This window comes from Athalia rosae, chromosome 3, assembly GCF_917208135.1.
Source record: "Athalia rosae chromosome 3, iyAthRosa1.1, whole genome shotgun sequence".
NCBI lineage: Eukaryota > Metazoa > Arthropoda > Insecta > Hymenoptera > Athaliidae > Athalia > Athalia rosae.
The window spans coordinates 22,744,928-22,772,452 of record NC_064028.1 but is presented as its reverse complement, the minus strand read 5'-3'; the positions used below and the strand labels follow the sequence as shown (position 1 = coordinate 22,772,452).

The following is a 27,525-nucleotide window of genomic DNA, read 5'->3' as shown; positions in this document are numbered from 1 at the left end:
ACTTCTCGATGTGCAAAACCAGTGAGAGTATGCAACGAGAAATTTAATTGCAATTTCAAGGGATTATCATTTAATCCGACGAAAATGTTGGCCGTTTTGAAAGGGGTTCAGTTTCGCCAAGCGATGGAGATAAGATTTAATTGCTTTGCAACTGCGTTACCCGACGCTGTTATCAGATTCAATTGAAAAGAAACGAGATTTGAATCAGGTGAGACGGTGTACACCTTCTACCGATCCGATGTCATGATTTTGTTTAGCAAAAAATAACGAATCCATTTCAGGAAAATCTCACGTTCGTAGTTCGTGGCTCGTCGAAAATATAACAAAGCCCATTCCGTGATGTTCAAGTACGCAGAAACAACGCACGATTAATCGTTCGGAATTAACGAAAGACAAATAATTGCACAGCACCTAGCGAGCTTTGTTTAAATACGTAATTCTGCACCGATGATTTTCAAATGTGCTTTTGTTAACGCTCGCACGGATCTGCTTATTTTGTCGCGATGTAAATAGAACAAATATTTTCAAGCGAATTGATTCCGGCGTGACATCGAGACTCTGAATATTCGGAACGGTATTTTCGTCAAAAAAGGAAAATGATTATTTTATTTATTTATTTTTTTTAAAGCTTCTACTTTATTGTCATTGGAATCTACGTCGTCGGGTGATGCTTCGCTTCAATTTTTTCCAATTTTTCCCAATCACGGAGCGAAAAACGCGAATTCAAATTTTGATCGGTTGTGATTTTTGCGAACATGTGAACACTCGTAGTATACTCAGCGAACCACGAAAGGTTCGTCGTTTAAATAATTGTTGCAAAGTTGTTCTCTCCCTCTGATTTCAATAAACGATTTGCGTGTCACGTTTCACATTTGAAATTCATTCGTTTCCGTTATCTATGTGTCTGAAGATATTCGAAACACATTACAACACGACACTTTCACTATTCACGAAAAGCACACGCGATTCCTGTGAGAAAAACTACAAGATTTCAAGGCCTTAATTATGGTTAGTCGGAGCGAATGTTTTATCATTTTTTTCCGACCGTTCCAGTCGCCTCTTTCTAAGAAAAGCTCGCGATATCTACGAAGTGAAAACAGAGAACAGGAGGATAAAAGGTGGCAGACACCGCCCAACCCAGCGAAGCCCGGGTGTGCCAACACGCGAAACCACCCCTAAGAGATTCTGCTAACCGACAATGTGCGCCGGCGTTGTATCCATGGCGACTACTGAGCTATCCAGCCTCAAGCTGACATCCAACCGTCAGAACACCATGTGCAGTAAACCGCTATGGGACACTCGGAGATGTCCCCGTGAGACAGAAATTACCGAAGAATGACGGGCGGAGCGATTCGATGAGTCCTGAACTCGTCAACGTCCTCGAAAACGTCCGAACAGTTTTTGCTTTTTTCTTCTCAGGCCCGCTGGACAGGCGGGCAAAAAAAAATCGTCGTTTGTTTTGTTCTTATCCTCCCTTTAATCTGGTGAGAATATAAAATCATGGTAATTCCCGAGACGGGGCGAGGAGATCCCCCGAACTCCGCGCACGTAATGCGTGCTCCGAACGCGTGTTGACCCCCATCGAAATTCACGCGTTACCTTATCTCTCGGGGCGGGTACACCCTCGATATATTTTTATGAATAATAATTCTCCGACCGCGAAAACCTCGGCTGGTTTCCACGGAGATTATCGTTATCATCTCGAACAAAAGATCGGGCAGAAACTAATCCCGATGTGCGGGATTTGAATTCGAGGTGGGTATCGACCAACCCGTCTCAATTCCGAGTCATTTACCGAGGAGTCTCGTATACCAACGCGGAACCAATTAGCGGGCGACGAGCAGACGAGCGTCGTCTGATAGATAGGGCCAATGAATCGCGAAGAGCTTGCGACGTACCACCGATACCGTTCACCGTCAGGTTCCACAGCGAAAGCTCCAGGTCTGGACCCGCTGCTTCTCGTCTATTTATAAACGAATTCGGAAAGCAAAAAACTATCATCGAGCTTTTCAATAATCCCTACGGTGATACGACCACCACGTATCCCCCCGCCGATGTCACAGTCCGAGACAATTTTTCAACCTGCTCGAATTTCTCTTTGACGCAAGCTTTTTTTGCCATTCATTGTTCGCCTTCGTGTATATCAATAGGACCGCGAGTTGTAAATCTTAGTCAAAAAGCGGAAAAAAAAAGATCACCACGAGCTTGCGAACCCCCGAACGTTTCTTATTCCAAATCATTGCAGGGATTGGTATTAAAAAATATTCAACTATCGGTTGATTCGGGTTTGGAAAATAAATTCCCGTATGGATTATCCGGCTTGAGCAGTGAGCAGTGTCCTACATGGCATTTACGGCTGCCAGAAGAAGACGAATGAATACAAAAGCGCCACTATTATTCTCCATTCCATTGTGATTTTGAATTGCTTGACCTATTCTTAGTCAATGCTTTTCACATGGAGTGACGGGGGGGGGGGGGGGGGGGGGGGGGGGGATTGAAATTCTCTTGCAAATTCGCCGTAGAGCTTTGTATCATTTGAATTCTGGCCAGACGCTGAGGTCAGATGTGGTTTTGTATTGTGAAATAAAATTCGTTGAAATACCAAAAATCTCGAATCGAATGATTCGAATGTCCGGTGATCTGATTCCGACACTCTTCTCCGATGAGCTTTTTTCACCGCAACGCGAACGTCCTCGTCCTGACCTCAAAGTTCGTCGATTTTTCGGACGCAGGTGGTCAGGATATTTCGTAGATCTTGTTCGTTACTCTGCAGGAAACAGCTGCTATCGATGTCACGGCAGTCAACGTGTAATCTTATCGGATAAATTAAACGCTGGTGAACCGTCATGAATTTCAGCAGTCCTCCAAGGTGAACAGTGATATAATGGCCCGATGTAATCTCATTTGACATCCCGTCAGTCCCGAGTCTCCGAGGACATTTCTGGACGTATCGAACGCATCCGCAAACTTTCACGGGTCCTGATCACCGAGTACGTGACCGCGAAATTGGCTTCACATAACTACGTCGAATATCCCCGAGTTCCAGACTTCTAAAAATCAGATCCAGCGGAGGTATGAAAAATATCGTCATCGGGGCTGGCTCGTCACTTCGGTTACGTACATACCGCCGCTACGAGAATGATTAGGAGTTTTAAACGTTTTCATATTAATCGCACCTCGTTAGCGGCTGCTTATTTTTATTTCATTCATTTTAACGTTCCCCCTTTTAAAAATGCGGAGAGCTAAAATTTCCGAGGATAATCCATTTCTAATTACCCCTCTTCCCGGTGATTAGCGGTAGGGATTTTCTAGCGGAGGGAAATTTCTGCTTCTGCATACTCGTAACCAGAACTCGGTCGGAACATACCGCACCCCGTGAGCTTGAAAGCAATAATGGATCCTTTGAATCGCGTACGAGTTCCCCCAGAATTTCATCCTCCTCGCGAAAATTACTACGCGACATTCGAATTTGACCGCTTACACGCCTCGAACGTTAATTGGTTGAAACTAGGGAGATTGCCGCGATAACGCAAGCTCATTTATGGCTGTACAAACAAGCCCTACGCCGCGTCGTGCAAACGCCTAAGGATATTATAGGTATATACGTGGATATTATACATATGTATATATATATAAACCAAGCGAATAATCGCCGATGATCTTACGACTGCGATCAAGAAACTGCTACACGCGCACAAAGTGCCTAACATAATCGCGAACGATGTTAATTTCTACGATTACAGGAAATTGGGGTGAAAAAAAAATTTCGTTATAGTTACTCACAGAGTTTTTTTGGGTCAATTAACATTTATTGTACCGAAGAAAAAGAAAAAAGAGAAGGCAAACTAAAATGGTGTCATTTAAACTTCGAATTGGGTGTAAAGGGCCCGTCAAATAGATCAAAGTTCGACACTTTTATGGAGTGTCAAAAGTATCTCTCGGCGAGAAGGAGTAATTAAAGTAAAATAGACGCCCGTGTCTTCGAGGCAGCCGAATTTCAGAAACTAATTTATCGTGCGGCTCGGCATTTCTAACCAGCGCCGTCCCACCCAGCTGTCCAAAATACGTTCGAAAGGGAAGTAGGGGAAAATTGTGTTATCCACATCTATACCGAATAGTGGGGCCAGGTTCCAGATAAAAGCTGTGGGGTACCGAATCGCTCGAGGGGCAAAGAAGCGAGGAAAATCGCAGGAAATGTGGACGATATAAAGATATATAGAAATACAGGCACCCACATACGAATATAAATACACACAGAGGAGACAAATTTTATTCTCCGAGTTCCTGCGGTGGTTATCAACCGAGCACCTTTGCCTATATCGATTAAACGTTATTTATACCACTTCACGTCGGAGAGGGTATTTCGCTACGGGGTGATGTCTGAAAACTGCCACTCGCCTTTACCTGGACCGCCCGGAACCGCATCGCTTTCTCCAAAGACAAGAATATTCGGAGATCAAATAAAAATTCTTCGGAATCGAAACGTTCGATAAAAAAAAAGAGGAGAATCGCGGGGAAGAAAATACTTTGCCGAAGTTTATGAATGAAAACTCATTTCCCGTGGAAATGTATTTTTCTTCCGTTGTTCTCAAAATTGTGGATAAAGAAAATCGGGCTCACGCTCATGAATTATTCCCGGCTGTGAGACGAACTCGATCGCAAAATTCAAGAAAATAACCCAACCCCGTCCGAAGCCGCCCCTCGATACACCTGCAACTACTACGTTCACACCGACATTCGATGCTATTCTTGCACAGGGCTTCGAAGTGCCAATACTTCTAAATAAATCTATAATCCGATAAGAGATACGACGATAAGAGGCTGTCAGTCTGCTGCCAATTGCTTGTAATCCTACTTGAAATAGAACTTCGTAGAGGAATTGTTCCGAGCTAAACTGATCGACGTGAAAAAACGAGCCTTATCTTTTCTTCCGGACGAATATCGACTTCCAGAGATCTTCGAAACGTGGTGTTGATATTTTTTTAAATAAAAATCAGCGATCGAAACCCGGAACGCTAATTATCATCGGTGACGGTGGAGCAATAAACGTACCAACCGGAACGCGCGAGAGCGTCATTTCGTCGTTGAGAGCAGATAAAACGTTTGAAAATGCTGCTTCAGCATTTCCTGTCGAAAAATATGTACATGCCTAGGCCCGGGTAAACCAGCCGTGAAATTTGAACGTATCGACGAACGCGAGCTTTTGTCACACGGCTACGGGTGGCGGGTGGTGGAAAAAGATCTGGAAATACACGTGAAAAATGCCGTTCCCTCAACCGTTTACGGTCGCTCAAGCCTTTTCGTGCCGTTTACCGTTTACCGTTTTTTACCTTTTACCTTTATCTTCGCCTATTTTTTGTCAGGCCTTCTTATTCTGTCTCGTGCTTTCTCCGTTATCATCTCAAAACGCCCCTCTTATCGAGTCAGTTGAAAGTTCAAGTGCGTATCTTGATTGCAGAAGCGATTCTCAAACGTGCGTGACCACTTACCGCCGAATTTAAGGGGTTGACCGGTCCAAATCGTTTTCGGGGTCTGCCAGGCAATTGCCCGTCAAATCTTCGATTTCAGATTCGATTGCTGTCCCAGGGGAAGGCTCGATGCACCGATTATCGGTTTCTGCATACCGTGGATTTTTTATCAATTTATTTATTTATTTTTACTCGCATTGAATCGAGTCATCGGATATCAGTTGTAGTGAATTGTGATTTATTTCGGAAAAAGACTGAATCGAAGGGAGAACAAAATGAGACGTGGTCGTAATGCCTACCTGCGGTCTGTTTCAACTTTATTAAAACTAACTATGTTTTTATCTACATTCGCAAACCGTTGTAATTTACTTTTCTGCCATTATGACGTGTGTACGCGCATCTCTTGAATATAATAACGTGTTTTCAACGGTGCGCACTTGTCGCGTGAGTGCCTCACCCCTTTCGCGTACCTGACTTTGACTGCATCAGGTTAAAGTTTTTCTTTTGCTTTGTCACGTAGTCTAATTGGAATCATAATTTTGTACGAGTGACTGCCACGAAAAGGGTTGTTGAATTGTAAAATAATCCTTGTTACCGTGGCTGTTTTTTTATTTTTCAATTCATTTGTTCATTTTTTTTGGCTCATTGAATTAATCTTGCCATGAATTTATCGAAGTTACAGCGATTCCGAAACTTCAAAATATTGTATAAACTTTGCAAAATTGGTTAAATTACCAAATTCATTAGTTCTGATTGATTTTCAGATGAAAATATTTTGTTACCTCCTTCACCTACAAGACGCATTCCGAAAGTCTGGATCTTCGTGTAAAATTAACCATCAAGTTGAAATTGTTTCGCGGTTGAAAGAAAGTTGTATTCGGTTAAAACCCGCAGACAACTCGAGAGAATAACAATAGTTTCCACTATTGCTCTTTGTTAAAACAGCTTCGAAACTTTTTGCAATAACGGCCAGTGAAAGAGGACCATCGCTTCGTGTGAAGTACGTACATACGTACAGGAGGTAAAATACACCTAAACAATAATATTTCCGTTGAAAATTTCAACTGCAACTGATGAACTTTCATTTTTGCATTTTACGCGGTACAACCTGAAACCCCAGCGCTTGTGACGTTGTCCATATAATTTTCGATTCCGTGGAATTGTGGAAGAAAAAATTGAGGAAAAAATATTCGTCAAGAATCGAGGAACCAAATTCCTAAGAACAATTTTTCGACTACAGAATTTGACTCGCGGTATTGCTCAGAAATCCAGCGAAAGATTTTTCGTTCTTCGAATTAGCGACGGTAAAAAATTGTCGGCAGAGTTTTTGTTACCCATAAACGAAAGAATAACAAAAGTCTCGGAATCAGAAGATTCGACTCTCTATTTTCTCTGGGCGTTAGTGTAAACGCCTTTATAGAAGAAAAATACTAGATCAAGAGAAGAGAAAAGTGGGTTATTTTTCTACCACCCTTCTCCCGATAGTTCCATACACAGAAATATCTTTATATGCCATCGGCGAACCGGTGAACGGATAAAAGTAACTGTGTACCGTTTTCGTCCACCCCAATGATGAAATACGACCCGGCGTATCAGCAATTAGTGATTCAAGCGTCATTAACTTCATCCGCGTGCTCATTGTAACCCGCGATTACCCCATCGGCTACACCATGAAGTAAGTTTCGATCGACACTGATGATTCCACGAGATTTGGTCACCCTTGCAAGGTTTACGGGAAACCAATTAAAGGTACGGTAAGTCGCTCAATGTCGTCCTCTCGCCCTATGTAATCAGCTTGTTAACGTCAAAATTTTGACAAACTGATTATTACTGTAATGCGATCCTTTGTGACAAACTTTACTGATACTGAAATTTCAAGAATAACTAGATACCGAAAAGCTCATCGCTCGTTTGCGAGAGATCAGAGTGACTGAATTAAGGATAGAAAAATTAAAATCAGGTGGTCATTTCAAACGGGACTGTAGGGGGAATTGTAAATCACGTACATTGCTAGATTTTCATTGGAATTGCAGATCCTACAAATTTTACCGAATTAACTTCAATTGTCCACTACCTGAATAACGAATGAATTAAAATAGAGTACCTACAGCAAACTTCCCGTTCCGTAGAAATAAGAAAAAGAGGACGTGTCGTTCCTCAGAATAGATCAGCATGCTACAAATATTTCCTAGTTTCAGAAAAATGAGTCTGAATCAGCTTTCAAAGATCGAGTCAATTTCTCTACTCTTATCGGTGGAATCTACGAAGTAGTCAGGTACTTCAAATTTTATTTTACTCGGGGAATTTCAAGGCAATTTTTTTCGCTCCTTCTCTTTATGCATAATGACTTCACCTCGTAGAAAAGCACCAGACGTTTCCTTTATATGATTATATACCATACAATGACAATGAGATTTTACATAAAATACTCGAGCACAAGGTACACGGCATTCCAATGGCGTTACACTGTCGTGGGCTGCGGGAAGAGCTTTCGGAACAGAGCGAATTAGTTACGTTTTATTACACAGTCATAACGTGCATCTGGATAATGTTCACGGGAATAACGATCAATCAACGTAAAAATGAGAAATAAATTGAAAGGACAAAAAAGGGTAACGGCATCTCAATAATCGAAATACCACATCCACCCAATCATCGAGCTAAAATTAAATCGAATGTCGTCGATCCGTTATTTTATCTATTTGATCCATTCCAGCTGCCGAGATCCTCGCGATCGACGTAGGTTCGATGTTAACCTGATCCGAGTTGACAACCTCCTTTTTTTTTTGCTCTACCAGCCTGCACCGAAAGATCTTTTATCGTCCTTTATATCACATTGACGCTCCGTAAATGCTCGTCCCACTTGTTTGTACCACGCCGTGTTTGAGAATCGTAGAGGGTTATGTGTCAGAGGTATTTTCCCGATATTCCTATTTGAAACGGGGCCAAAGTCTCCCGTATATGTATATGACATGCCAAGAACGACCCCCCCCCCCCCCTTGCCCTGTCATATGAAATTCAGGAAGTCTGATGCCGAGATTTTAAAAGGATCGATACGACACTACTTTGGAAGAGCGAGGGGTCGAGTGAAATTTTATTATTCTCTACAAAATACGAAATAGAAGTACGAGCGACGAGAAAAAAAAAAAATAAAAACAAAATGACCAAACCAGAAACAAAAAAAATAAATCGAAATAAACTCCCGCAACCCTCGGGGAATAGGACCCACCTGTTCAAAGTTTGCTACAGCTATCCCGATTCGCCCCAGGGAACACCTGATATCAACAGAACAGAAAAAAATAAAAAGAGCAAATAAAAAAGGTCAGAAACTAAAGGCAAGAAATGGGTATGGAAATTATTTTCCGTCAGATTCGTAAGCGGAAAAAAAATAAATTGATGAGAAAAAAACTCAGAAATCTGACTCGGAGATCGCACACGTGAAATCGGGTAAACCTAATATCGAGTAGGTGCGCCGTTCGGAGGGTTGAGGGGACGGCACACGCGGTTGTACCCACGTCTAATCGATTTGCATGTTCCTCGGGTATCTCGCCGAAAAATAGCCTCCTCGGAGTCGAGAGGTACAACGCAAATTTCCCGGCTCTTGGTGGGGAGTAATGTTCTTTTACCGTTTAAAAATTCAAGGCGTGCCTCCGCAACAAAGTTTTTCAGCTGCGGCGATGTGAGTTATTCTCTCTTTGTGCTCGAAACTTTTTGCGGGGGCATTTCATTCGCGCCGCGTTTGCATGCGCGTAATATTCCATACAAAGGGAGATACATTTTCTGTAAAAGCAACGCATCGCAGCATCGACAACCGATGTATTCTCCGCGGTGCCTTAAATTTCTTCGCTCTTTCTTTTTTTCTGCTCCGCGCGAGCAGCAATAAAGTTTTTTCAGAATCTTCGTAATGGTGAAGGTCATACGCCAAGATTTACTGGCAACGTTGTACTTTGAAGTACAAAGAAAAGTTGTCTACCAGACTGAAACATAACGCGCCATTGTGCTTTTGAGTGTAAAGAAAATTTCATAAAAAACGCATCAAAGTTTCTGAAATATATACGATCCCCGTGTAACCTTAACTGAAAGCGCCCCATTTCATCGTGCGTCAATGACCTTCTTGTCACAAATTTTCGTAAATTTGCTACCACCACTTCGAGGTGAATCAACACACCGTTGAAATAGATACTCAGACCACGGCACTCTAGGCGTAACCCGATCCAAGGGGGAGGAAAAAGGAGATACTTATCGATCTTCCCACTCCTCCGATACGCACGGTGGATACCTGCAATCGCGAACCCAAGTTGTGAGGAGAAAATTGACTCTGAAATATCTTCCAGGATTTATTTACAAGCGAGCGACTTGACCTGCTTCGATAACGTCGATAAAAACTACAAATTTCGATGTGTACCGTTATGTTGGACAATTTTGTATTCTTTTCTCGCGAAAACTTTGACTAAATTTGGCGAAAATTTCATCAAGTCGCTATTTTTACTCTGGTCGCCACCCCTCGTCCAATTTTTCTTGTAACTTTTCCGAGCATTCAATCTGCACGAATAACATTAATGAATGGATGCCGTTTTTTTCTTATTTTTTTTTTTGGTTTTCAAGCAACCAATCGGAATAACCGACGCACCGACGGTGGAATACGAGTGATAATTAATGTTCGGGTGTAAAAGTGATAGAAAACAAGAAACATTGTTTCCTCTTGACATTGATGAATAAAACTTCGCGAAAAGTGTCAGGATTAAAACAAAGCTCGTTAAATTTGAGCTGGAACGTATACTCGCGTTGAATATTCCGTACGCAAAAATTTGGCGAATTTTCTCACCGGAGTACAAAGTAGATGAATGTATAACGTATGTGATAACGATTCTTTGGCGCGGACTTCGGTCGATAATCCGAGTTTCTGACCCAGACAACAAAATCGTCAAAAGTTCTGTTCGGTTGAATTTGCGAAAGCAATTACTTTAGGCAACGCCACCGCAACACCGAGTTTCATCATCAATTTCAACGATCAGGGTTATTTTTATACCAGGGGTCAATGAATCGTCTGTGACCTGTACCGACCTTGTAACGACGTGTAGCGATTATCTTGACTTTCCTTTAATCTTCGCAAGCTCTCCACCAGATGGCGGTCGCTGCCGGTCCAACGAAAGCTCTGACAAATGCAGAGCTTGCACCGACCGAAAACACTCCCCTACCCGTACACGCGCTTCCTGTCCGACCTTATTCGAGCATAACGTCTACCAGTTCAGATTTTTACCCTTTGATTTACCGCATCGGCAATAAGAAAACTGAGGACGGTAAAAGCATAGATTTTTCTGTATGCGATTTTTGTTCTTTATCAGAACTGAGAAATCGAAAACTTTAGATGTAGAACATTATAAGCTGAGTGATTATTTGAATGCAAGAAATATCGGATTATCTCACGAATAGGAATACTCTAAAATGAATAAGAATCGGTGTCGAAAATGCGAATTTCGAAGCAAACTTTTTTTCCAATTAAACGAACAAATTTTGACTGCCTTATAAAAGCTCGCGGTCTAGTTCTAACTATAGTAAATTCTATTTCGTACGAAACGCTTCGCGTGTACGAGCTTAACTGGTTTCAATGCGACTGCAATGTTCCCGTAGATTTGAAATCGATCCGAAACGATATCGTGTACTGATTGTTTCATTCCGAGAGAGCATCTTCGCCAATGTTCGCGATACTCTTGTTGCTTTTCAAGATTGCATATCCGTTATTTGGTTCGCACTTTCGATGAATTTTCGTATCGAACCAAGAAGACAGCGTGCGCTAATAGAAGCTGCAAGTGTCTCTGCCGATGCTGGCAAGCGTCCTTACAGCAAAGCTATTGAACTCTCATCTATTAATATTTGTAGATTCATGAACGAGGGAGAAAATATTTTTTCACTATACAGACACGAGAGTATAAAAAAAATTTCTTTACGCTCCTAAAGGAATGCGAGAAATTAATTGAACTTAAAGAAAATTTCATCGCGTTATTATGACGAAACGAAGTCGTTTTTACTTAAAACACAGAGTGCCACTTTTTGATGTAGGTATATATTCTTTTATCCACATTCATGAGAATGAATAACGTCTGTGCAGATATACCATAGAAGACATTAGTTGGCCTGATTTGCATTTTATAATTAATAACGTCCCCTTCGCCCTGCCCCCTCCGGCTCACCTCTTACGTATTAATTACACGCAGGAAATCACACATAAATATATATATATGTCAAATTGGAATTATAATCATCGACCCAGATTGCTTTGCCCTTTATTCGAGCGCAAAATTTTCATTACAACGGTTATTGGAAGATGCGAATGCGACTATCAAAATTTTCACTTTTACTTCAACCTGCCGGCGTATATTTCATGCTAAATTTTTCGCCTGTAACAGGCGATAAAACAATTGAGAACTCATGATTTGAATCTATAACGAAACGGATTTTGCGAAAATCGTCTTCTATTTTACGCATACTGCACAAAAAAAGTGAACTTTCAAAGGCTCGGAGAAATCCTGAGAGAAATTATTCAATGAGCTCGATTAAATAATCGACATTTCGCAAGCGCTTATCGGAGAGAGATTGAAAAAAAAAAAAAAAAATTGTTATCGACCGATTTGTGACAATGTATGAATCGCTGCATTTGCCGAGGTTTAATTAAATGTTCTCACCGTATAATTAACTACTTCAGCGTCGGGTGTTACCCGATTAATCCTTTTCCACGCTTCTGCCGTGCAGCCGTCAATTTCCGATGTTCGCAATCGCCAGTTTTAGCGCGATTGTTTAAAAAATTCATAAATCATATCATCGTCGGGCGCAGTCCAGGCTTTATTTAATCTATTTGCACAGCTGCCTGCAGCGCGTACAATGCGCGCGCTTTTATAATGAGGTACCTGTGTTGTTTTCACTGCATGAAATAACGTTGTACATGTACACTCGGATTCCCGCATAGCGAAACTTCTCAAAAGCAGTTGGGAGACGCGAACGTTCGATAAGGCATAAAGCTCACCTCGTAGAAATTGTCGTTTGAATTGGCATCGCCGACGAGCATAACCAGCTCGGATTTCCTCCGACCACTGAAAATCCCCAACGTCTACATCCCCGACTGCGCGTACCCGCTACCGCTTTACTTACATTAGTTAAATCCGAGTCGATCCGAGCCTTAGACTAGAAGCTTAATTAGTCAAATCGGATTCAATTATTCCCGATCCCCATATCCAAAAACTGGAGAGGGATCCATTTCATTTTACTTCGATTCTCGTCGAGCATCAACAGCCGGAATTGCGAGGAACGGAAATATGAATTACGAAGAGAATAGGATAAATATGAATTACGAAAATTCAGTTTGCTCGTTAAACATGCCGACATGAATATAGAATCAGAAGCAAATGAGAGAGTTACTCGTCGAAAAATATCAACTTGATCCGTGTAGTTCATGTTTCATACGAGTTACGTATGTGAAAAGTTATGTCACATCGGAATATTTGTTGAGCTAGCTTCTGTTCGCATTATAGCTGTACGTATAACTGAACGTTTTGATATTAATATTCATTATGTTTTTTTTTTCTTTCTCTTCCGACTTGTGGTCCGCTCAGCCGATTCCGGAAACTGTAGTTCCAGCAAATAATAATGAAACCTGGCTTTAAATCGAAATGTAAATGTTGTCTATCCGAACAATAGCGTGTATTGATTTTCCGTTTCAGTTGCACCTGCTCACCGAATATGTATTTCAATTGCACTAGGTTCTATTGATAACAAATAAATTTACAATCTAAAACGTACGTACCGATTATTCTGTTTTTTCCAATTTCTTCTTCACCACATACGGATCAATTTCCCAACTAGTTCCCGTTATACCATTTGCCTAGAGGCCACACTACAGTACGTCTGGTTGAATGCGATCAGGTGCAACCTTTTCCACACCGTCACCTTCCTCGGATCACCACGTTCATTGACGGACCTTAGTTTGACTTACCGATAAAGCGTGAGCCTGATTACCTGACGGCAGGCAACGAGACATACTGTAGTGTAAACCTGGGTCACACGGTAGATGTACAATTTCGCGAGAAGAAACCGCAACTAAATTTAGACGGTTGGAATTTGATAATAGAATTAGCGAGGCAATTAAGTTCAGACGTGACTGGTGTGAGGGGTTTTCATGACCTCTCCACAATTTTGAACCACGGAATAATTCATTCAGTTAAACGGTGAACATTAAATAAACAACGATACGATTATGGGGTATAAGAAGTTATAGTTTGTGCAGATTATATTGTAACGAGAATGATTAGAGCAATATGAACTCAGGTGTTACGTTTCACCGCGTTGAATTATTGGAAAGAGAATTCAAAAAACACATGAAAATTGACGCTATATGATCCGTCGAATACGAAAATAATTTCATTACGATGACGCGAACCTGTCCGCGTATTGAGATTATATAATTTCAAATTTTTTTTTTTTTTCTCAATTTCATTATAATTGAACTCGACGAACAGAAAATAGAATTAATTAAAATCACGGATGAATGAACAACGTGAATGGAACTTTCCTGAAAAAAAAACTGACGGAAAAAAAATATACAAGGAATCTAATTTGATTCAAAGAAATACCTCGTTCAAACCTTTGTGAAGCTCGTTCATAAAGCGCGATTCCGAATACGTGAAAGATGCTTTTTTTCTCGATTTTTAATAACGTGAATCGATATCAATTTTCGAATTATACGTGCCGATCGATAAATAATTTCCTTTCGTTATTTCTTTTTTTATTTTTCAAAGATCAAACACGTGGCAAAAATAACGAATCGCAAAGGTCAGCTTGTTCGATGTCGATGGAATTTCGCGAGCTTTTCTTTGCCTCTTTTTCTTTTCTTTTTTTTCCCGTAGTTCCTGAAATTCCATTGCAGTTTATTCGGGCACATTATCGTCGACATGGAAGTACGCCCGGTATTCGTTGATAGAATTTACAGGAAAATGTAAGAATTCAGGATATCCGAAATCAGGTTCGTAGGTCTGCCGAGATTGGGCGGGGTATAACATGCCGCGAACGTGAAGTATATACGTGTACACGGTCAGGTCGTGTTAGGTACATAGTACACCTACCACCTTTGAAGGTGACAAAGCTGGCAGTTCGCTACGGTGACCCAGAAATTGGGGTGAGTAGAATTCACTCGGACAATTTCACGCTACGGAATCTGGGACATGCACCAATTTTCTTTCTCCTTATCAATTTACATATTGCGCATTTTCAGCTCTACTGCTCCGTTCGACCCACCTGCCACCACTGCTGTATTCTCCGATTTTCATACAGAAGTTGAGTGTCAAGTTTCCAATTCAAAGATCAAATAGAACTTCCGAGAATTCCGGGAGCAGGGCCGTGTGGCAAAGAACCAAAAAAAATTTACGCGAAGATTTGTATACCATTTTACCTGAACACCAAAAAAATTAATGATAGACGATTGTTCACTTGTCGGAAAAGCTCCCTCCATTCCCCACGAAAAGATGATTCCCCTTTTGCGAAAAAAAGGAAGTTGCGATTGTTATTTGGAACTTTTGTTAAAGCCTATGATTAATGAGATTCCATTTACTGGTGAACGTCAGCGAGTTCTCTTTACATAATGTAATTACTTGGTTGAGAGCTCTATCAGTTATACATGAAATATACGAACGGATGCGCGGGTATCGCATATCCCGCTACCTGTACGCCACGTGTATTGAGCCAACTTCACGGTGCGGCGACCGCAAGAAAGTTTTAAGATGTACACGTTTATACGATATACGTGAGAGCGTGAAAAATTCTCTGTTAAAGAAGATAAATGGAGTGTCGAAGCGGGACAACCATCGCCGTGAAAATATTACGAACATTATTCACGGGAGATATTGCCCACTTATTGTTATTTCCGCTGAAATATTTTCGATACTTTTTATCGTGATCCACAGTCCTAGCTGAACCGGAGAAAACAAAATATTACACAACGTCAGATGTACGCTGGTATCGATCATGAATTTCATCCGCGAAAGCTCGATCAAATTCATCCTTCGATTCGAAGAAGGATATACATTGAAACGATCACACCCGGATGTACCATGTACGGATGGTAGCCTGTTCACAAAAAGCGCATTACTCACGTAGGCGAGCTTTCTTTTTTCGTTTTTTCGTTTTTTCTTTTTTTTTTTTTCTCTTCGTGCCAAGGTGGGTCTCTACTTTTTCCATCAAAAGCTGAATGGTACATTACGCACGGTCTTCAGCCAACAGCTGTTCTCGCGACTCCTCGTTCTCCTCACTACACAAAAGTAGTATAATCCTTCTCTTGTTTTAGGTAAAAAACTTTTGTCTTCCCTGGAGGTAGAAACGATCTGCATTGCAGAAGAGGGTAAGAAAAGGTAAATTGATCTCACATTCCGACCATTTGGTGATTTGATTTTTGATTACGTATTTCATGATGACAATGAAATTTTCTCTCATTGTCAAACTCGAAAATAGGATTTCGTTAGAGTCGAAATCGTTCGATTTCTATAAAACGTGATTGAATTGAAAATCGAGTGACCGCAAACTCAATTAGCGAAGCAGCTGGTTATCAGATGGTTTCGTCGTACCGGAATATAGCGAATACGTCGATGCGTTGCAATCAAATGCACGGAGATCGAATCAATTTTTGACCATCCGTCAAAGCCGTTCGGATTTGACCTCCGGATGTATTCCATAGAAAACTCAAACTCGTCATCGACATCCCATCGATTAAAAAACTAACCGCATTCGACATATTTCCTCTTTTCCCCATTTTTTGTACGAACAGGAAAAATCGGCGATGCTCGTTAAAATTATGATAGTTACGTGTCTATCGAATATAACCGTACAGCGTATAACGATCGGTTGTTTTATTACGCATCAGATACTGATACAGCCAGTAAAAATTTATTCGAACATCAAATGAATTGCCTTTAGCATGTACACGTGAAACATAGTCGAATAAAAATATTTGGAAAAATTATACGACGTGGCTCTCGTTACATTTTTACCCATTCCGGTTCGTTATAAAGTATTTCCAATGAATCCTAGATAATGCACGAAACAAAAATGAACAAGTAAAGGACACAGAAATCATTTTCATTGGAACACCGATACAAATAATACAATTCAAATTCCTTTCATAAACTCAAAATATTCAACCACCTCTCGCCCCGTTCGATAATTTCAGAAGGTGATTGATAACAAAGTTCAGAGGTGACTACCTCCGATGAGTCAACGTCGAGGTAACTCGCCGCGATACCTTCATCTCAAGTTTCGCGGCACAATTTACGCGAGAACAAAGATGCTCGTCATCGAATCTTATCGTCGGTTAAAATTTCCGATCCCTGCTGATAATTACGAGGGAGGGCAAACACGTTACTCCCTTCATTGTCTCTACTGGTTTACACCAATTCCTTTAGCGGATTGCCTTTTTTCTTTTTTGTGGTATAAACTATCGGCCTAGACCAGAATAGCCCTGGAATGGCATGTCCCGACCTCACAATCAGCTACCAATTGACCTGCGGACCAAATTGTTACCATAGCGGTTGCCGACTGGACGGACAAACGGACCGCATGACACACGCGCAGACCACGACCACAGACATCTCCCGACAAGGTTCATACGTCACATTTCGCAGCTGATTAGGAGGGTTTGAATAAATACGAAATATGAAAAGTAGATCGGAAAAGTTGTTTCGCTTTCTGAGTCTCTTGGAAGAAACGTGACGAAGAGAAAGAAAAGAAATAACGTGGCGCGATACGACTTAATTCGGTTCAGACAGTGAAGCGGGTGGATACCTTTAGTTAATTAATTTCTTCCGTATATGACCAAAGTTTTTGGTTTGTGAGGAGAAGGGAGGGGGAGTAGCATATTTTCAATTAAAGGGAGAAAACGCGTTCGCGGTATCATTCGTAGAGTAAACTCAAAATGCTAATTCCGGATTTCAACCACTGGATAAAGCGTCAGACATTTTACCATAGGAATCGCGTTACAGGCCTTGAAGACTCCGGGTTTCAAAGGAACCCCCCGACGTATATATATATATATCTTTCTTAACCACAATTTTCATCTCACACTTCGACCTTAGACTGTCGGCTTACTCCTTCACCACTTTCTACCGTCAAACATCGCCCTGAACCACCACTTTCTATCACCGTGACGCGAACATTTCGTCTTCGACGTGTAACGTGCTCGCGTGTATACCTATACGCCGAGGGAAACCCATCTGTTCGACAAGTGCTATGCAAATTCAAGGGTACAAGTGACGTCTGGCAAACCGACGGAATTCTCCGTGGTTATTTCGCGACTTTTTCTATAGCGCCGTCAAATTCTTACAGCTCAAGTTTACCTTACATTGGGTCAAGATCGGGATTTTGTTACCCGTTCTCGTATCGTTACAATGCACGAAATCCAAAATGATACAGTCACTTTACCAACGAACAAAAAAACCGTCGTCATTTGTCTACTGTAAAGTTTTTTCTAACGTAATGTGCAGCGCGGGGTAGTTCATATCAATCTGTCTTTCCGAACAGACGATTATGATCTCCCGTCAATAAAACCCCACCAACGCCCGTAATACCCGTAATACACATTTTTCACCCTCGTACATTCAGGTACTCGAAATAACGTCGATTGTTGCCCAGGTACGAGAAAGTTTCCGATTGTATTTTGGAAAGTTCGATTACAACGAGCGAATATTGCCGATTATGATGTGGTCTGTACTTCTGAAAATTCTAACGAGGGATGAAGTTTTACGGGAGTGGCACTTATTTTTTACGTACACGTTTTATCAGGCCCAAAGAGAAAGTGAAAAGTAGCCTTCAATTAATTTTAATTCTAATTAATATTAGGTAACGCGATATATTCGTACGCTCGTGACGAAACTGAAGACAATTCAATTATCTCAATTTAATTATTCACTTCGCCCTCAGAAATTATGTAAACGTAATTAACAAACTGTATTCTTTCCATCCAACAAAAACGAAGAAAAAAGAGAACAGAAAGAACGAATAACTTGTGTCCGAAGTAGCCTGCGTATATCAAGGGTTCGAGAATGGGAAAAAATGGAATTTAACCCATGGATGCAAAGGGTGCGAAAATGTGTAGGCGCGACTTACAAAATGGTGACTATCTTCTTCCGGCGACTGCATAATTTTGCAGTTACACCCGCGGACCATATCATAAACAAGTCCGATGCTTCGCGATACGGGGTTCGGCGTACACCGGGTGGTGTTTGCCTAACACGGAATAGTTTTAAAACTTGAAAATAAAGTAGGGGAAAATATGACTTCTGGGAAGAATTTCAATTGCATTTTGTGAGTCAGTCTTTTTCTTCTTTCCTTGTTTTATGCACCGGTACAGACTAGAAACACTGGAGCCCTCCGATCGGTCCAAAGTTTGCTGTAAATAGAATCTAGAGAATTTGGGCGAAGGTACTCCGTTTGTATCGTGATGTCGATATTTTCGTTTATCAGAAATCGATTTTGCTCCGCCAAATTATCAAGCACGATACGAACCGGGTCCGAATTCAGGTGTTTGCGTTTCTTCAAAATTCATTTTCAACGCTACCTACCACCAGCACAGGGATCTGAAGTTTACCAAGGAAAGTTATATGTACAGAAGCGTGAAAGGATTTAGATGTGAACATTTTTCAGTTGCTCGCTGTGCCGTGTGACGTCAGCAAATATCTCCACGGAGGCATCATTTTAGTGCTAAAAGGTTTTTGCAATGCTATACTCGAACTTGAAGATCACGAGAAGTAGATACACACGTATACGTAGCGTGGTTCTATCCGAGTTGTATTCACCTTACCCTCCTTCGCGTATTGGAATGAAATATTTTTCCACATAATATTCCGCGGTTCGCCGCATAAGTACGTACGTTGTACACTCCGAACGCTTCTCTGATCAAATGAAATTTAAAAGTGAAGATTGATTCGCGAGAATCTGACTCGAGTGTTTGCTCGTTTTTTTTTTTTTGTACCTGTTTTTATTCGTTAATTTATTTATTTTCAATCTTCTTCTCTCATAAACATGACGGCACGGTTTTATTTATCGCGAATAAATATGTCGACGAAAAAAAAGAGAGGAGGGAAAAAAACGTCGAGCATTTTCTGAACAACACTTTAATTTGATAGCTTCTTCAACGACGTCGCGTTTTTCAATGAGTTTTTCTTTATTATATCGTTAGAAAGGGTTACCGCGAGCCTCCATAATACACGATTGATCCTCTTCGTTTTGAATTAGACGCTTGAACTCGTCAGATTGTCGTTATCAGCTGCTGATCGTATTTCATTCCAAATATTTGATATTATACGAACGTATTTCTGAGCGATGAAAATGAGGAACAAGAAAAAAAAAGAGGAATCATTTTCCGCTGATTCTCGCGAGAGAACAAAAAAAAAAGACGACAAAATTGTTGAGCATTTATTGAAAGAACGACCTGAAATTCCGACTGCATTCGCTTCGTGTTCCAATAAAAATTGATCGTTCATTCGTGAAAGCAATCGTAATTCCTTTGATTTCATTTGATATGCTATCGGTTCGTCATCCGTGAAGAGAATATTTGACCGGTTCATTAGATCGATTTGTGTTCGGTGTTCCGATTGAACTCGAATTTATGATTGAGCTCGTCGATTTTTAATCTGAAAATGACACAGTTTATGAAAATTCAAAAGGTAAACCGTACCACTGTATCAATAACACCGCGTTTCATTCGTATAAATTTTTACAGACTAGAATTTCGAAATAGTTTAAAGAAAAAAGAACTTTTCATTCAACTGTTTCGTGTCCGTTCATATAACGCGCGGTATGTTTGGTTGGGGATCGATACTTGGGAGCATGGGGTTGTCCGGATATCGGCACTTTTCTATGAATGTAAATTCTATGAATCAGTTTCAGGCACGTCCGGTGATCCACTTTATGGAAATTCCAGATTTTATTTTACATTACACTATCCGATTGTGATCCCAGAAAAAAAAATTACGACAAAAAATACCATCACCATATTTTTACCGAACTGATTTTTTATACGAGTATAAAAATATATATTCGAAATTTTTCGGGTTTCCAACGTCGACTATTTCGTTCAATATCGATCATATATTCTTTCGCTGGAAAAAAGTATCCCGAAGAGCGAAGTTGAAATGATTTTGCATAGTGTAAGATTCCAGGCAAATTATAATTTACAGCTGTCCCAAGTTGAAAAAAAAAAAAAAAATGAAACGTCTCAGAGAAAAGCTCGGCGGGAACAGTGAAATGGACGTTATAAAATATAGAACATCCAATATAAAATCTTGTACAGAAATCGTAGCTCGTAGGAAAAGCAATTCTCGAAAATTGCTTTGGTTTGCCGGTAAATATTGATGAAAAGCACGAATAACGCTGCAAGTGAATCAAAACTTTTTCAAATACACTACTACGCCATCGGCATGCGAATGGTACGCACGCATCGATCAGTCTAGTTTTTTTTTCTTCCACATATCACGATCCCGAATCATTTGTCACGGAGTGTATAGGCTGCAAAGAAAAAACCAAAAAAACGAAAAAATAACTGAGATCAATTTTTACCAATGCTCAGATAAGTTTCACACATTTATACACACAACGTCAACACAAAGTCGTAATAGAAATTGAGGATTTTACCTTCCTTATCAGATTCTCGTTCCGAAGGACCTGCATTACATTATCGTGAATATTGGATTCCGTGGTATTTTTCGATCTGATCCGAAAGCTGCGAGCCACTGGAAAGATTTTCCTCGTCCAAACGATGAACATGCAATAGACATTCACTGCTCGACGCATAAGCCGATCCTCAATTCCAAATGACGGTTCTTGTAACTAACTTTTTTTTACCACAATCGGCTGAGCTCGAATGTGGGAAAAAAATTTTTTTTTTACGAAAGCTCCGATATGATCCGCCGCGCGAGGCTGAGGGACGTCGAAGTACAAGGTCGTTTGCGAAATTGATGGTCAGTAAAACTATACTTTGGTCAACCGCCGATCTAAATGAATTACGGACTGCCAAAACTACGGCGATTAATTCACAAGCCGCAGGGATGATGGGCTCTGTCGTTCGTACGAGTATAAATATATAGGTGCAGACCGAGGAATAATAGTTCGTTAGACAGACGGTTGAATGGATCTTGTTCTTTTTTTTTTTTTCTCATCCATAAATACGCGCAGCTTTTTCAAATCTCTGCACGAGATATCGAAACGGTTCTCTACTGGCCTCACAAACCTGTACCGGTAGCTCAATACCCGCCGTGAAAAAGAAAAGAAAAAAGAACGGCACGCGCTTCAATTTAGAAAATAATTGCTCGTTCCGCTTTTAAATGGCTTGCAAATTGAAGACCTCCGCAGATTTCGAAAATATACGCAGGATGGTGCTCGGTAAGAATATGATAACGCGAAACTTTCAATCATATAGCGAGTAAAAAGATGAAGAAAAAATTCCGATTCACACTTTCCGGTTATTTGTTCTTGCAGGGAATTTTCGCCAACAACCGTGGTTGCCCAACGTTATTCAACGTCGGTCGGCGAATCGCGGATTAACCATAGCTGGCATAAAAATGTGGTAAAAGATTTACTACCGCTAAAAAAAACCTTCGGCGTTTTCAGAGCTGTGAGACAGTAGAGGGAATCTTAGGCTCGAAACTAGCCTGGCATAGTTCGCTTTTATGATCCAACAATAGACAATAAGCGAGGAAATATCTTAGGACGAATGAGAAGTAGGGCATGCGTGAGAACGTGTTGAAAAACCTACGAGGGATGAACGAACGGTGTGACGGAAAAAAGCCCTCCGTTCCGAGACAGTTGAAACAATACGGTAACGTTAATATCTTAGGAGTTTTCAAAAATCAGAGACGCGTGTAACGTTTCCGTCTCCGCTTTTCTCTGGTACTTCAACAATGAAATTAGACTCACTCGTCGGACTTGGCGTTAACTCCTTCATTGCGATTCTAACGTGGATGTCGTAACGCTGAAAAAGCCCCAGTCGTGGTCCTCTTGTGCTTTTTTGTAGCGTATTCAAAGCCGTCGTCATCGCCTTTGTGTATTCCCTCACCCCGAAGGACTTGTAAGGCACGACCATCCCCACCTGTTGAAAAAAAAAAAAATGAAAAGAAAACCGCGTGAAGTAAAAAATGCTAAAATTTACCGCCGTTTTTCAGCCACCTCATGTAATACCTGGGACAGCTACGACGATTGTGGTAACGAAACGTTCAAATAATTAGGGGGAAAAGCACTGGGAAATCTCAGGAGAAAGAGTTACTCACTTTCAAGTACGTTATGTTGTTCGAAACGATCGGACTGGCTGCGGCCGGTGGTGAAGTGAACAGCATGGGAGCCGGAGTAGTTGGGGTTGGTTGGATGGTCCGTTGTCTTGCAGATCCGTTGAAAACTCTGGCGTCGCCGATTCTAACACCTGAGCCGACCCTACCAGTTCCCGAATTTCCACCTCTCGTTGCCCCTCTGTCGCCGGTCCCAATTTTTATTCCACTTCCTGCCCTGACCACACTACTGTCCCTCGTCGTACCGAGGGCGACGGCACCGAGTGAAAATAAAAGTAGACCGAACACGTGCTTCATTTTATTTTCGCGAAATTCGAAATCGGACTAAACCTTTTCACGTACGATATTGCGACCGTGGAATAATCGAACTGTCAGACAACGCGATGTACCATCTCAGTGACCTTTGGCAGCGAACGGTTAACGATGATGGTACCGATTTTTTGTCAGTCTAAATTTGGTGTTCGGAACTACGTTTCACTGGAATATTCGTACCATCTGTTTCGACGCACAGTTGCATCGTGCTCATTTTGAGCTCACGCATGCTGCGGGCGAGCACTTTGGATCCTTTACTGCTTACCTGCAGGTCTCATTTGTCGACATTTTTTTCTCTCGCAACGCTCGTCTTCTCTTCAGACGGCTATTTTATATTTGAATTCTCAGATGGTGTCAATTTGTCAGAATCAAATGTGCAAAATTCAGCAATTCGGATCGTTCATCCGGCTCGTTCGAGTCGTATATTTAACCGTCAGATCTTGATCCCACTTTTTTCCAATGTTCGGTAGACTTGAACGACGTTGATTCAATAATTTTGGTATCCTGAAAGCAAAAAGAATTATTTCTTTACTTAGCGAAGCTTCGTGGATGTCGTTCGATATGAAATTGTACATTAGCTCGATCTATTTGTACAACTACTTTGCCCGGAGCTGTCCAAGTGTTTATTCTTCCAACGAAACGGTAATAACCGAACATATATCGAAATCGACGATTGCGGACGTGTCAGAAAATGTTGAAAATTTAATCATGATCATTATACGTCGAATTATTATCGAATGTTGTATGTTCATTATTCAAGATATTCCGATAATAAATGACGACGCGATTTGATATATTTTTTTCAAACATTTTATTTGTGGTCGATGAACGTAAGTCATTCACCGACGAATTTCATCCAGTTGACGTTTCATCAATCCACATATTGCGCTCTATCTATACGTATACAGGGTATAAATCAGGGTTGATAAATCACGTACGCACGGGACTTTCCAATTTATGAGTACAAATTTTCGTCGGTGGAACCCCGAACCTGTGGTATTACCAAATTTTATTTTTATAAATGTTGTGTTTAATCGAGACAAAAATTTGATTAAAGTCACGATGATGGGCAGTGAAAATTCAGGCAGGCAGCCGTTGCGTTGTGACAACGAAACGAGATTACGAACTAAAATCGAACAAACTGTCCATGAGAACTACATCCGTGGTACATTTGGTATCCGTTGATTAGAATCTACTCGAAGTTCAGCTGGAGTCAAACCTCAAAATGCGGACCCAAAACCGCGACAAAATTAATTGGCGTAAAATCGAAAATTATGTAACCCGCAACGTGCGACGGTTGAATGGCATGACCAATTATTTCAATTGGGTAATTTGGATTTCGCTTGCGATTGGCATCGTTCGCGTACAATCCAGAGGTTTCGAGCTACCCTTCTTGATCATCTCAAACGACAATCTATGAGCACTTACTTCCACGTTTCGAGCATTTTAATTAGGCTCTACGAACACACATACATCAACGAAACTCGGGTTAGAATCCCTCATCAATTACCGAAAGTCAAAATTTACAGTTTGGCCAAACAGGAGAGAAGGAAAATACCTGTACGTGTAATTATTCGCGTGAGTTACGCAATACATATTACAGCGTTCAATCGACGCGTGTCGTGAATTCTGCTGAAATTTAATGAAAAGCAAACGGTTTCGAAACCGTAGGAGAGTTTGAAAAAATTGGAACGCGATTCGAGAAAATTGCACGAAAGAAAAGATTATGGCGTAGCTTTGAGGAATCGAAAGTGCTTCATAAAACTTGACTTAGGAAATGTCGTAAGCTTTCTTGAGAAAGTGTTTACTGCACTGAAATCGAAATAGTTTTAACATGAAAGGAATCTGAATTCTTTCTATTCTTTGGTGGTTTTGTTTCTTGATTTGCTTCGTTAAATCCCATCGAACTAATTTATGAATTTAGAATGTACCCTAAATCTTGGCAGAGGAGATTTCAAGGAAAATGTCAGAATGTACATAAGTATGTTGTTAACGTACAGTGTGCATATGCGCACATGAGTGAATGTTTGCCTAAGCTCACCGAACGAGGAAAACTACCTAACATCGTCGACAGCAGATTCATCGCTCCCTCTCGTAATGAATAATACAACACTACGCTCCGTTCAAATAGAGATTTTCCCTCCTTTTACTGTACAACTAGCATTGCACGCGCGCAACGAATTGGATTTCATTCGACGTTTAAATCTGAGGAGTTGGAAGTTTTTCCTCATCGAGACATATCTCATTTTTTCCACCCCAAAAAGCGAAAAATCGTTGATAACTCGATCAATTTTATAATTTTTCTAATTTTTCGTTACATTCAACGATCCGAGCTTAGTTTGCATTCACCCACTTCCATCGGGTCTGAAGAATCATGCGCGAAAATCAGTCCAACTCCAAATCCAAAGAGAGAAGAAAATTCAGGGCATGAAGATTTTTTCACCACTTCTGTTATCACAATCGACTGACGGTAATTCGTTGTTTGTTCAGCATTTTTTCTCGATGTAGACGTTGAGAAAATATTATACTTCGCTTCGGAAGAAGAAAAATGCTCGTGAGAGAGAGAGAGGAGAAAATGTAAGCCATATCAGCGCAGAGTTTAAATAGCGTTTTTTTCTTTTTCGTTTTATTTCCCTCCATCCAAGTCTATATATACCAAGGGTTTAAATTGGAAGAAATTTCAAAGAAAATCATGCAAGCTAGCGAGTAAAACCGTATAGATATAGGATCTCGTGAGAGGTGCACTTTATTCTTCAACCCCCGTTTCTGCGATTATTATGAAATTCTGGCGATGATTGGTAAGCAGCGAATGGTGTCCGTGAGCAGTCTTTGCGATATTTTCATCCCGAAGGCTTACGGGACAACTTTGAGACTCTACGAGGATAATCTGTAGCGTGCAGGATTTCGACCTGTACGATGTCAAAAGTTCCGAGCCGCACGAAGGGGTCCAATTAATTTCCTGCAGCAACGAACTTGCGCGGCTCAACGATGGAAGAAATTTAGAAGAACGGCAGCTTTAAGGAATAAGAACCAAAATCAATTAGAAAAATACCGCGACCAAAAACACCAGGCTCAATGGTTCTACGCGATCGGAATAATAGCGGCTGGATTCATTCGACTCGTGCAATTGAAGAAATATTTCTGAATCGATCGTCTGGCGATAAAAAATACTCATAAAAGGTGAGAAAAATTGCCACTGAGGGATGTTTGAATTGTTAAAGTTCTCACCGTCGGAGATTCTGATGTAAAATAGAAGAAACGGTCTCGCGCAAGCCGATTCGAAGCATTAATTCATAGGTAGAAGATTTCCCAGTGTTCGGGACGTGGGGCGTATGTAAATAATAGATGGGGACTCGATGCTACAGCAAATTTACTCGGATTCCGTAATACGAACACGCCCATAGTTTTTAAATAGTTTGCCAACCGTCTCTATTATCTCCGGCTTACTGTACCGAACAGGATTAATTGGCGATTCAATGTAATTTAATTTTAACTGCATTCGATCAGTTCGATAGTTATAAATTCGATTTATCTACTTGGAAAGACGAGGAGTTTGAAATATTTACTTGAAAACTACAATTAGTTAGGCAAAGTTTACTACACTCATAGCCTTCGCGGTTACGGATGCATTTGCATCTCATAGTGAAAGTTTTTCAGCAGTTTGAATAGAAGCGGAGTTTCATGTATCACGACGACTATTTTACGTGTGTCAGAACCGTTGGCGCCCTCTTCAATTTTCGCAATAACGTAAATCGGTGCATGTGCAACTGACACTCAACTGCAATCGCAGAGATCTATTTATATACCATATGAAAATACATGACGTATAATTGCAGCTGCTTTCAACTTGATGAGATCAGATTTCACGTCAAATTATTGATAAATATATACCGTATCTCGAAAGGGTTGTAATTTTCCCCCTAATTCCCTGGGACGTTTATGTAGCGGACAAAGTACGAAACGATACCCTATTTGTTATTTCATCCGTCACCCCTCGGCTAACAGTGACCAGGAACTTTTTAAATCGAACCAAACGAAGTTGAAAATTGTTAGGCGGTGTAAATTCAATTTACACCCTACCGAACAACTTTCAATGTGGGCAGGCCACCCTTGATATTAGGAACAATTTAAAAGTCACGGTTGATACCTGATATGAAAGCTTATTCGTGAGCCTACCGACCAATAACGCGCTTGGACGGTGCAAGTGAAACGTGAATGAAATTTTAATTCAATCACCGAAAGCACGCTCGAAATTTTATCAAAAAATACGACGATCGATTGAAATTTAAAGTAACCGACGGACGAAAAGATCCATTTTTGTATTCCAGATGCCGTACAGACTTTGGTGAATGTGAAAAATTTAATTTTAGTTTGTGGTGCAAAGAATTCGAATAATATAACTAATTTTCACACGAAAACCGAGTGCATGATCG

General features: G+C 40.8%; 1 protein-coding gene across 5 annotated transcripts in view; it reads right to left on the bottom strand.

Annotated features, from left to right (window-relative positions):
* The window catches only part of LOC105683833 (glutamate receptor ionotropic, NMDA 2B), a 91,439-nt gene that overhangs the window by 39,901 nt on the left and 24,013 nt on the right, over positions 1-27,525 (bottom strand). For all 5 annotated transcript variants that reach the window (XM_048651757.1, XM_048651758.1, XM_048651759.1 and 2 more), the window contains exons 2-3: positions 22,766-23,596; positions 22,416-22,587 (exon numbers count right to left, since the gene is read on the bottom strand). In XM_048651757.1, coding sequence (XP_048507714.1) covers positions 22,416-22,587; positions 22,766-23,077 — 484 coding nt within the window. In that variant the 5' untranslated portion in view covers positions 23,078-23,596. The remainder of the gene's footprint in view (positions 1-22,415; positions 22,588-22,765; positions 23,597-27,525) is intronic.